General features: G+C 30.0%; 1 protein-coding gene across 7 annotated transcripts; it reads right to left on the bottom strand.

Moving 5' to 3' along the window:
- Positions 1 to 2,810: 2,810 nt before the first annotated feature.
- LOC106072169 (ankyrin repeat and zinc finger domain-containing protein 1-like) lies at positions 2,811 to 11,952 on the bottom strand. 7 transcript variants are annotated; one of them, XM_056036748.1, is made up of 17 exons: positions 11,878 to 11,952; positions 11,085 to 11,195; positions 10,128 to 10,306; positions 9,028 to 9,119; positions 8,762 to 8,858; positions 8,133 to 8,332; positions 7,262 to 7,377; positions 6,995 to 7,142; positions 6,573 to 6,795; positions 6,369 to 6,473; positions 6,008 to 6,187; positions 5,485 to 5,887; positions 4,668 to 4,776; positions 4,145 to 4,243; positions 3,628 to 3,708; positions 3,287 to 3,357; positions 2,811 to 2,958 (listed from the first exon to the last, which is right to left on the bottom strand). In XM_056036748.1, exons 3-17 carry the CDS (start codon positions 10,297 to 10,299, stop codon positions 2,847 to 2,849), a joined length of 2,208 nt encoding a protein of 735 aa, XP_055892723.1. In that variant the 5' UTR covers positions 10,300 to 10,306; positions 11,085 to 11,195; positions 11,878 to 11,952; the 3' UTR covers positions 2,811 to 2,846. The 7 variants fall into 7 exon arrangements, with proteins under 7 accessions (XP_055892723.1, XP_055892725.1, XP_055892729.1 ...); XM_056036750.1 differs by having other exon boundaries at positions 11,085 to 11,162; positions 11,878 to 11,947; XM_056036754.1 differs by having other exon boundaries at positions 2,811 to 2,955; positions 11,716 to 11,929.
- Positions 11,953 to 12,688: the final 736 nt, after the last annotated feature.

Below are 12,688 nucleotides of genomic sequence, written 5' to 3'. Positions count from 1 at the left end.
ATACTCTCTTCCAAATAAAAGTACAAAAAAGTTATTTATTCATTTGGTTCTTTAATTTCCATATTTAATAATAAATTGTTGACAACTAAAAAAAAATAAATTATTTCACATAGATCTATTTCATTTTCAAGTACACTATTTCCAAGAAAAAAGTGTTTTTTTATGAATGTAAACAAAGATGTCATGTCTCGACATTTTTTGCTTTAATTAAACTATTGCTTCTACTACAAAAAATCCATCATTCCAAGTCTACCAGACAGAAGCTCTCACAACCCTTATGTAAGACTTCTTGGTTAGAGTTTTGGCACATCAGCACAATTTAGGCCATGTCGTGCCCGTAATCCTTCAAGGAAATAAAATGTGTTTCAAAAGAAAGAATGCTGCTTGGACACCCAAAGAAAGGCTATAGTCAAAGAAAGTTGCAAATATTAAAAAGAAAAAAAGCTAACCTCAGCAAAGACTTCATCTGCATTAGAAGTGTCAAAATGTAGGCCTATAGGTCACAGCTGGATCTTTGCAGCTAATCAGTGTTTTATTTATAACCATGCATTCCTTAAAAAAGACTTGCATCTTAGCCTAAATCTCATGCAGTACTATAGGCACCGAAGCAAGCAGAAATCAAGTTTGATAACATTATGATAAAAATCAAAAGTTTACTTTTTTAAAATTTTGCATCTGTCTGGGTGTATCTATCTGTGTATCAAAAATTGGCTGCTTTAGTCACACAAGAAGTTGCAAAGGGAAAAGATTCTCTCAAGACGTAAAATGCCACAGATGTCAGAGTGGAATCTTTCACAAGTTATTTCTTCCACTTTCCATTCTCGGATCACGTTGAAACTTTGCATAATTATTTAATGTCCATGGCAACACATGAATCAATTTTAAAAAATAACCAATTAGTCATAATGAATTAATTTGGTTTTAAATAGAAAATGTACAATACTAAGGGGAGATAAGCCTTGGGTAGAAAATTTGGTTGTTTGCTAAAAATTTAATCTAACAATAGACTATAAGACCTAATTTTATAAGTACTTGAATAGCTCAGTAGCTAAACATGTTTGCCTTTCATCAAGGGGGCTCTAGACCTCGAGTTCAAAATCAAACTCGAGCAACTTTATTTCTTTTTTTTTAAATTGCTTTTGAAATGGCAGTGCAGAAATTCTACCCAAATACTCCCTCAACCACTGGTCCACAAATGTAATTGGACCATAGCACACTGAGCATGCTTTAATTCTTTCTCTCCTAACTGACGATACCAACATTGATTCCACGAGAATGTGGTAAATATTTACGGAGAGAAAGAGTTAAGCATGAAAGCTGCATTAAAAAAAAGGATTGCACTCAGAAAGCTAATGTCCACTAATAAACCAAATGGTTAATCCTTTTTGGACAACAAATCTTTATGGGATTGCATGTATTTGGTTAAATTTTTTATATGATCACTTATTCACCCACTTGCTATGGACACAAAAATTAAACTTCTTTTTACCTAACGCAAACCTAGGTAAGCTAAGTCATTTCCAAGATAGAAACTACTGTGGTTAAATTTACCAAAAATGATTTTTTATTCGCAGTGTCTACCAACAATATCTTTGAAAGCCGACATTTTAATGTCTAATTCTTTCTGCTAAAGTACTTTTTAACACTTTTTTGGTGCATAAATTTCCTTTGTTCCATTTTGTTATTAATATGTTTTTTCACAGATCTAGATCTTTATTGTAATTCTCCTCTAGGTGTAGATAATTGTCAGTGTATGTGAGGAATTATCTATCCTTAGATCATTGTGATTATCTAATGTGTTTTTACATCTGTATGAAAGCATGTGTGTGTGTTGAGGTATTTACTATAATTTGATATTGAAAGACTAGTTTAGTTGTAATTAATGATAATGAGTTGAACAATTTTAAAACGACTAGATCTAGAAGTAGTCCTCTAATCTAAAGCAAAAGTTATAAGTCTGAAAAATTTTCACAGTGAATATATGATGTTTCTTCTTCCAAACTGTTCCTCAGGAACGGGCACTTTCATTTGCGTGTATATGTGAGGAGCATTATAGTGCTGGGAGATGGAAGGTTACAATGATGGGATAAGAAATGTTTGTGCATAGCCTATAATAGGGGGTTGCATGCCCTATGAAAGAGACAAAAAAAGGACATAGAATTTAAGGGCTAGAAAAGTGTGTTGGGGGTTGTAATGTGTATTGTTTTTTTTTTTATGGGTTTTAAGAGTGTTCCAGTCAAAATAAATATATATACCAACTATTTAAACCATAGCATAACACAGGTACAATCCACTTGGACTGCTGTGCAAACGAACAAAGACTTGATGTAAATCAATTTAACCCATTTTTTTCTAATTCTATTTTCTGCCAATGAGATATTTGTATGACCCCTAAAAGTATAAATCAATAAATCAGTTTCACAGATTATTTCTTTGTTTTAAAATTGCTAATGCATTTTAAAAGTTACTCTAAAATTATTAATTTAATGAGTTTCATATTTTGGAGTCAACCCTGAGGAAAAATCAGGAACTAGTGACCCTTGGACAAATTACAGAGCACATCCTGGCAGAACCTACAATGCTGCTAATCCTAATATGTATTAGGCATTTGCTTTTCTTTTTCCAATAACTTATCACCACCATTTTTTTGGGACTGTGCAGTAAAAATTAAATATATTACAAAAGTACAAAATAATGACTTAATATAGTTCAATTAATTTCTAACTTGTTGATCTGTATATTAACAAAGATACTATTTCAAACACAAAAAGATCATAACCTAAAATATGGAGGCACAAAAGCAGTGTGAATCAGTTGAAACAATAATGATATGTTTAATACAAATGTTAAAGAGGCTTGGATCTATGTTCTCTTAAACATTTAGTAGTGCAAAATTTGTAGTCAGCATATTCAAATGGCACCTTCCCAGTAATGTCTGTTCCACATTGCCAGCATCTACTAGAATTTATTGATAGAAAAAATATGTACACACATTAAGTTTAGCAAACAAGCTTTTTTAAATAATGATTGAAATAGATTATATTAAGAGTCTTTATACATTTTTAAAAGTTTTAACTAGAATGTTGCAATTTCATTATTACTAAACAGGCTTTAAGAAAAAAAAAATTAATAGCAATATACAATAGCTTTAATTAATTTTTAAAATGTATTGTATCTTTGAAAAGAAAACTAACTCATTTTTTTTCTTTCTTATTTTCATATTTTTTTCCTAATCACTGACTCCAATGTAGATGTGTTTCAATTTTATTGAAATAAAAAAAAATACCTTAGAACTGGACTCATAGTTCCTTGATTAGCATTTTGCTGTAGAAATCTTTTTTCTGCCGCAAGAGCTCGCTATAATAATTTTTTAATAATAAAATATAGAATTAATACATATTTTAGAGTAGCAGGCTAATTGAAAAGGCTAACAAAAAAAAAACATGCTTTTATTTTGTTTTGAAGTATACAGTTTAAAAAAAAGTATATTTTGACTTTAACACCATTAAATTAGTTAAAATGACTGTAATACATAAAAATAATGTAAAAAGAAATATAAAAGAGAAATCACACAGTAAAAGATTCTTAGAAACCAAATTATTTTTTTAATAAATTTAGACCATCTACCTTTTCTCTATCAGATAACGCTAGAAATCTTTCTTTTTCTCTCTTCTCAGCTTGAAATTGTGCTTCGGCTGCTTTTTTGTCCTGTTCAAGCAAAACAAAAATATAAAAAAACAAAACAAACTAGGTTTTGAGTAAGATAAAATGTATGTGAAAACACACTTTTGTTGAACTCTTCAGTCACTAGGGACATGGTAAAATGAAAATGTTAAAAAAACATACTCAGTGACTTCATCAGCTTTATTTCTCTATCAGCTAAAAACAAGTCTCCCTAAGATCCTATCTTATCTTATGAACCTCTGTATATTATTAAAAAAAGAAGATGTTACTTAAAAAAAAAAAGATGATTACGTCCTACACATGTTCCTAGGTCAATCTAGTCATGCATGTTAATCAATGACTTAATTTCTGCAAAGTCATTGGTTTTCCTGGCTGGCTCATTGAAGGGATAAATCTGGTAAAACACCTTTATATTCAATAAACTTCCTCCAACTGTGGAGCACAATGATAAAATTCTTACCTTGTTTTTCTCATTTTGTGCTTTTTTCTTGGCTTTTCTTTTTTCAGCAGCTTTTAACTTTTTCTCACTTTCCATTTCAGCAGTAAGTGGACTTGGTATCTAGAGACATTTTTTAAAAAAGGGTAGCTAAAATATTGTATAAAAACAAAAAATGTTTTATAATATCCATATAGTTGTTTTTTTTTAATGTGTCCTTTTTTGATTTGATTTTAGGCACATCGGCACAATTTAGGCCATGTCGTGCCTGCAGTCCCTTTAGGACTCCTTTTTTGTGTAATTATTATTTTATCTAACCAAGATGCCTTCGGTTTTAATTTATTCTTTATAGAATTGAAATACTTTAGCCTATCAATAACAGTCAAGATAAACAAAATTTGAATTATAGTTTCCCAAATGCATTATCATTAAGTAAAAATTTTAAAATGTTTAGAAAAAAAAAAGTATTTTTGAACACAAAATTATTTATCATTAATTTAAAAAAGTTTTCTAAACTAAAAAAAAATCTAACAAACTGATGAAATACCTGTGCTTTGGTATAATCATATTTTTCTGGAAAATCAGCCATAAAACGTCTAAAGGCATTTCTAACTTTAGTGTCTCCTAAACTGTAAGGTGTTTTACCAGATTTGTCCCTGCAATAAATTAGTTATATTTGTGAAGATAAATAAATAAATGCCACAGTGAGAATATTATTTGATAGATCATTTAAGCAGTATTGTAAAATCAGCAATGGAACACTGCATCCCCTTTGTGATGCAATTTGTTTCAACCTTAATGAAAACTTTAAAAAAAAAAAATGATGTTATTCTAAATAAAAAAAGTTTGTAAAATTATATAAAGATGAAGAAGGATACTAGGTATCACAAATGAAGAGATTCGAAACAGAATCACAATGGAAATTGGGAATTTGAAGACCTACTGACCACTTTTAACAAAAAATGCAAACTAGAATTTAGTGGCCTAATCACAAAGTCCTCAGGACTTACCAAGAGCTTCCATAAGGGAAAAGTACCAAGAAAAAGAAGAAAAGGCAGACAGAGAAATCAATGGAAAGACAACATTAAACAATGGAAAGGACTGCCATTTAAACAGATTTTATTCAACGAGAAAGGCAAAGAGAAATGGAGAAGGACAGTCAACATATCATGTGTGGTACCTAATGGTTCAAAATTCAAGATAACATAAAAAAATGGAGGGGCACGTCAATGAAGAGATTCAGAGCAAAAGACAGAGGAATGGAGACAGTCATGTATGGTTCTCCAATGGTTCTACAGACTAAAGGACAGATGATGATATCAAGATTTATAAATATGACATTGAAAATTGATATTTAAATATACCTTAATGCGGGATCAGCACCACATTCTAATAATGTTGTAATAATTTCATCATGCCCCTCTTTAGAGGCCAGATGCAGAAATGTTGTTCCACCATCTGTAACAGATGTGTTTAAGAACTGTGCAACATCAATGTCAAAAGAGCTACCATTTTTCATATCTGAATCAATACAGCCTTTTATTGTAACAGTAGACAAATCAGGTATAGCTGTAGTATCTTCTGCATGACCTGATTCCATCAGACTATTAGTCACTGAAACTGTTTTGGTTACAACAAAATCTTGATTTGTTGAATTTTTTTCTGATCCAGATTTATTAGAAGTTAAAATGTTATTCTTAAGTGATGACACATCTCCACACTTACAGGCAGTGTAGACATTGTTTCTAAACTGAATCATATCATCATCTAGGGAATGAAGAAAATTAACTGTTATATTTTATCATTGATGATGCTTTATTATAATCATAAATTATACTCATTAAAGGAATATGAAACAAATATTTTTTAAAAATGTACAGAACTGACCTTCTTTAACTTCGCAAACAGTTTCCGAATCAATTATTGTTGCTTTAAAATTTTTTTTAACTTTTCGGGAAACTGATTCAGATTTCTTTAGTTGGCCTGTTTCACCTACTAAGTTTTCTACTTGACTTCCGTTGAACATCTCAAGAGTGTCTTTATACAAACCATCAGGTATTTGATTGTCTATATAAAAATGTATAAATAAAGAGCAGTGTCATTCAATCTAGAAGATTATAAGGATTTGTGAGTGTGTTACTACTGTATTGCTAAAACTAAGATATAGATCTATTTTTTAATTTAAATTTGAAACATTAAAATTAAATGTTTTCTGAGTTTAAGGTTTATTAAACTAAATAAAAAATACCTAAAGTCAGCTCATTGACACGACCAGGATGTCCAAAATTCTTCTTCTGTTTAGAAACTTTTTCAGGCATGACTGTTATAAAATCATTCAAATCAGCATCTTTGCCTACAAAACAAAAACCAAAAAAAAACAACACATTTTAAATTAATATTAAACTTCTGAAGAAAAAAACAACATAAGTTAAGAAAATGCTATAATTCTTACCATAATTTTCCACTGAAGCTAGTGTTTGGTGAACTCGTTTGATTTCATTGAAAGTGGGTCGCCTTGTTGTTAAAGGAATAGTTCTGATTCTTGGGTCTTCTTTTTTGAAGGCAGGACTTTTACCACCAAAAAGCATAATTTTATTTGCAACAGGAACTCTTGTAAACACCAAATCACAAGTTTTGATGTGATCAGACCAACTAGTTAAAAGCTCTTGTACTTCCTGGAGAAAAAAAATTCAGAAAATACACCTTTTATTAGACTTCACCCCCCCCCCCCCCCACCCCCCACACACACAATAAATGCATCCTTGATTAATATTTGAACAAAAAATAAACTGATAAGGCTTAAATGGTTAAAGTTATTTAAAAAACATAACACAATGATGAAACCTTAGATGTACAGATAAAATAAATACTAACTTGAATTAACGCAGCTTCATGATGTCTTCTCAAAGATGCTCCAGCACTTTTTGGAGCATTGCCTTGGCTGTCTTTACTGGATTGGGCAGTTCCTCTTTTTGCTCTTATTGTGTAGCGATGAAAGGTCTTATGCTCCAAAACATCTTTACTAAATTTAAAAGGAATTTATTAATAGGAAATGAACTGACACTATTCACTGTAAAGAAAACAATTACAAAGTATTAACAAAACATTAATATTCAATTAATTTTTAGTTGTTTTAGATACCCATTAAATACTGCTCCTGCAAAATGTCCAGAAGACACCATTAATATAATCCAATTTGATTTCTCTGGTAGTAGAGCTATTTTTTTCTCAATCTCTCTATGGTCTTCTATTGGAAACTGTCAAAAAAACAATTTGAGACATATTTACTATCAGTAAGGCAACACTTCATTCTCTATCTTAAGTGTTTTATTAAAGATAAAGTGAAAAAATAAGTTACACACAAAAACAAAAAATGGAAATTTTTATTTTACACTTAACAATATGAACATGTTGATGACAAAATAAGAATGCATGTAGATTTTCAGAGCATAAATAAAAAGTTCTTTAAGCATGAATGTAAGCACTAGAGTCCCATATGACTTGGAATGAAAATTTGGCAGTCCTCTTTAAATAAAAAAAATTTAAAGTAAGAAACTGTGAAACCTATGAATTTTCATCACCAATAATACATTTAGCCCTATTTTCACACCAATTGGAGATTTTCATACATGTCTGAGAACCAATAAATAGCAAGCTTTTTGGTGTATCTGGTGTGCAAAATAAAGGAAACTTTGCTAGGCTGTGTTTTTTTAAAATAAGTTACATAATAGCATTAGTGCACATTTTAGCACAAATTTTGTAAGCTCCTTTTTAAAGAGCAATTTTTATAAGTTAATTTTAGCGACCTTGACACTGTTTAGTTTATTATGTAAATCTCCAATATAAAAATAATATGTGACCCTCCTAGCCTATGCTATAGATAAACTAATTAAGTATAAAGTACAGCCTCAAAAGCATCTTCAGGCCCTTCTAAGAGTATATTTTATATTTCAATGCCTAGGTATGACAAATATGGATAAGATTCTTTAAATAATTTATAAACAAAGCATACTTTTTTTTGTTGGATTAGGCAGCGATAAATGGACATCAAATCTCCATCCTTATTTCTAAAGTACAGCTTGGGATGATTGTAAACAGTGGATTGTTCATCATCTACACTGTCCAGTTCATTGAACTTAAGTGAAGCTTCATCTTGAGAGCCTTCATGGTCAGTGTCGTCACTGTCAGATCCTGATATACTTGAAATATCCCCTATTGTTAGAAAAGAAAATTTTATAGATTTTTATTTACAAAGAATAAAATTGGAATATTTTGCTAAAAAGTTTTTTTAATACAGAATATCTAATACATAAAAAAAAAAATTATTTTGAAATACTTTTTTTTAATGAAAATGTTTAATAATGAACCACGATGAGATATTTTTGTTCATTTTGATTTTAACAAGCAATGGAGAAAACAAACTTTCTATTATTGCATGATTTTAAATTATTTTACCAGTTGCAAATAGAATGCTTTCAGTGAATATTAATAAATCAATGTTGTTGCTTTTCACTCCATTGTCTCCTTCTGGCCATCCTTTGTTTACTTTAATAGCTCAAAGTAGCATGTGGGAAAAAAAGTGAAAAAGGAAGAATACTTGACTTTTTTTTTTAACTTTCTTTTATCAACATGTTATTTTACCTGATATATAATCAAATTCCTCCTCCAATATAGCGGGTAAATTTTTCATCCGACGGTGAAGATTATATCTATGCCAATCACATTTGTAATGACTCACCTTAAAATAAAATCCGCAGGGAAAAATTAAATCAGAATTTTAACTTTCAATGGACTGAATTGCACTTGCTTTAACAAAATAAAATAATATTCAGTAAAATTGATAACCTTTGTCTTTTAGATACTTAAAAAAATAACACTTTCTACTAATAATAACGTGTGTATTTCACCTGCTCATCTCTGTCTGAAAGTTTGACCTGACAACAATGACAAAACATAACATCTGAGACAACTGGTTTACTTGGTGGCTCATCTTTCATCTCTGAAAGTGAATAGAAATACTGCAAAGATCAGATAAAAGGTAAGCCAAATAAATTTATTACAATAATAGTTGACTATTGTATGGTTTATTAAAATATTACAAACACATATAAGTTATAAGAGAATATTTTCATGTGCGATACTGAATCTCCAATTATATCTGACCTACAATGAACAACTTGGAATCTACTGGTATCAAAGCCAAAACTTAATGCAGACAATTTGGTTCAATGCAATACAGCTAAGTGATTGTGATGACTATTGTTAACTTTTTTTGTATTTTATTGAGCAAATGACGAGCAAAGAGCATTTTAATAAGCTTTTATTTTAAGTTGGGTATCACTTAACGAAAATGTGACACCTTCTTCTCCAAGTGTTGCTTTCAATTCCATTCTTCTTGTCTTGTATCAGAGTATCTGGAGTTGACTGAAACATTGTATTCTTAGTTTGACCATTGATTAGTTGATTGCCATAGATCTAGTTTTCTATACTTTTAACACTCTCTATTAATTCTTTTCTCTAAGAAAAGGCTACCGAGGTACTTAAATACTTGGCACTGGTGTAATTCTTCTTTTCTTATTAATAATAATTAAATCTCTTTTTATTTCAAGCATGAAAGGTCTAACTGAAGGTTTGATTGGTTCTATTCTCTCTCTCACTTTTCAACAGGAACGTAATCCTCTTCCTTTTTTAAAGTAACGTCTGTATTCTAAAAGATAAGATAAGATAAGGTGCATAGACTAAAGTAGGACAGCAAATGAATGAATGATTTTTTTCTAATGGTTCTTCAATTTTAACTTAAGTTCAAAATAAAACTCATTGTTGCAGTGCAGTTCTAAGATTTGAACTTCTCATTCATTTCTATTAATTATAATCATTTTCAATTCAATTGGTAATCTTTATTTGTAAGATTAAATTGTATGCTTTATGTGATTAATAAGCCTTTACTTAAGGAAATAAAAAGTTGTTTTTTTAGGTTGTGACTTTAAAAAAAATTTAATTAAATTACCTAAAACTTTAACATCTGCCCTGTTATCGATATCTTTGTTTTCTTCCTTATTGTACTTTGTATACAAACTTAATTCAGAAATTTCGGAACATTTTTTGCTCCCAGTAGGATCAAATATTAGATGACTAGATATGCAATAGTCAGGTGATCTGTAATGTTTTGATGTCTTCATTTTCAATCTAAAAGAAAAAAAGATTAATAATAAGTGAGTATATCGGAATAAAAGGATTATAATTAGGCAGATTCTAACGCCTATTTTAACAAAGAACTTTTTTTTTTTGTACAAAAAATTATTACCCAGTAAAATAACAAATAATTGTTTACCAATATTGCAATTATATATGATCACCTTAAAACTGTTTACATCTTATTTCCAATAGAATCTAATTTTAGAAATCCTGGAACTTTTGTAGCACTTGAACAGCGAACTCTTTATTACCCAAATTAAGAATCCTAGTGGATTCTTTAGACTTATTTACAGTTCAGAAATCTTTACAATGGTAGCCAATTAGAAGCATTGTTAACTAAATGTACCCCAAAACTGATCTTAAGTCTAGGTCTAGAGAACTAGTGGTTCCAGGGGAGAAAAAGGCTGTCCATATATTATATGACAATACTAGAGAACAACAATTCCATTTCTATATAATGTATAATATATATATATAATGAGTAAATGAGACTTTCTTGTCATATGGCAAGACATGATTCATGAGCAGAATGTCATCATGTTGGTCGCAAGTTCATCACCCTCTACCTCTGCTGTACAGTAGGAGATTTTTTTTAAATTTCTGTTTACACTTTGACTTTACATTTTTCATTAGATCTAGATTTTAGATCTATAGTCCAATTACAATTTGACTCACATTTCAGAATTTAAAATCTAACTCATCAACAGTCATGACAGTAGAATCTACTAGACTTTTTTTTTTCTAGTTCTAGATCTAAATATCTACTCACCACTGCTCAGACTCAGTCAGCATAGTGACACTGACAGTGCTGAGTCAGCTGCTCGTGTCAATTTGACAATCAAAATCTCTAAGAGTGAGGTGACACAATAGATTAGAATCACTGTAAGTAATAAAGTATAAGTGACTATAATAATCTAGTAATCTATTAAATTGCTAGTCTAGACTTTAACTTGAGTTTAAGAACTTTAACTGGATCTTGTTTAACTTAAGTTAACTAAGTAACTAGTTTAAAAAAGTCTTTTACTTTTGTTTACTTAACTTTATAAGTTTAACTACTTTAAGACTTTAACTGTGAGTAGTGTGAGGTTCATCAGTTCAGAACTTCATTCATCTGCTAGCGACTACACTATTCAATTTAATCTTAATTTTCTTATCAATCTACTTACTAACTTAGTATACTTAAACTCAAATCTGTAGACTGGTAGACAATAGTAGAGTCAGAGTGCTAGATTACATGATTTATAACATAACAATTCATAACATTATCATTACAATAGTGATTACAATGATTACATCATTACACATTTACTAGATCTAATCATTTAGACAATTTAGTGACATTTTTTTAGTATTTACAGTCATAGATCTAGTACTACTAGTAGTCATACATACTAACATACACTTAAGTTACAGTGAAGTTACAGTCACAGTGTACTTCAGTGTAGTCTGTAAAACTGTAAGTGTAGAACTATCTTAGTATCTAGATTCTAGAACTATTATATTACAGTATTGCTTGAATTTATGAAATTATATAGATTTACGGTATAGAGTCTAGAACCCACATATTCAATATTGCATAATCAAATACAATCAGCTGTTCTAGTCTAGTATTAAATAAAATCAAATGAACATAGTCATTTAATCGACAAAAAAAAAAGTACTAGCCAATATATATAGGCCTGTGAGACAAATATAAATAATACAAGCATATTGAAGTCTATGAATACACATTTATTAAAAGAAACATTCATCAAAATTCATGGAACCATTGCTTTTTAAATGGAAATCAGTTGCGCAAGGAGGGTCGGTGTCACCGGGTGCGGTTAGCTCATCGTGTCACTCCCGGTCTTCTTAACTCCCCCTTAAAAAAAAAAAGGTTTTTAATTTTAAAAAATCTTAAATTCTTAGTTCGTTATTCTTACCATTAACCTATTCGAGTAATTTAAAAGACAAAGAAAAGCTGTCTACAGTGAACGAATGAGAAAAAACTTAGGTTGGAATTTCATGTAGCTTCAGTCAATTAAAAAAAGTTGTTTACTTTGGTAAAAAAAAAAAAATAATACCCTTGGGTAGGTGTCTCCCTGTTTTGTCTGCACCCCTTCCCCAGGACGCCACTGATTAAAGTACACTTTCGAGCTTCCTCTGCTAAATATATGTCTTAGTTTAACTAACGGTAGGCCTACATAAAATAATACTTGAAATATTACTTATATAAAGATAATATTTATTTTAAAATATAACAAGTTAAATAGTATAAAAAGTTAAATCCAAAACAATCAAAGTTAAATAGCCTTCTCGATTCATGTGAACAATGGCCTTCATTTCCTTGGAAAGTAACACGAGTGTGAGGTTTGAATGTTGTTTTTTATTTTA

This window comes from Biomphalaria glabrata, chromosome 1, assembly GCF_947242115.1.
Source record: "Biomphalaria glabrata chromosome 1, xgBioGlab47.1, whole genome shotgun sequence".
NCBI lineage: Eukaryota > Metazoa > Mollusca > Gastropoda > Planorbidae > Biomphalaria > Biomphalaria glabrata.
This window is presented reverse-complemented; position numbering and strand designations above follow the sequence as displayed.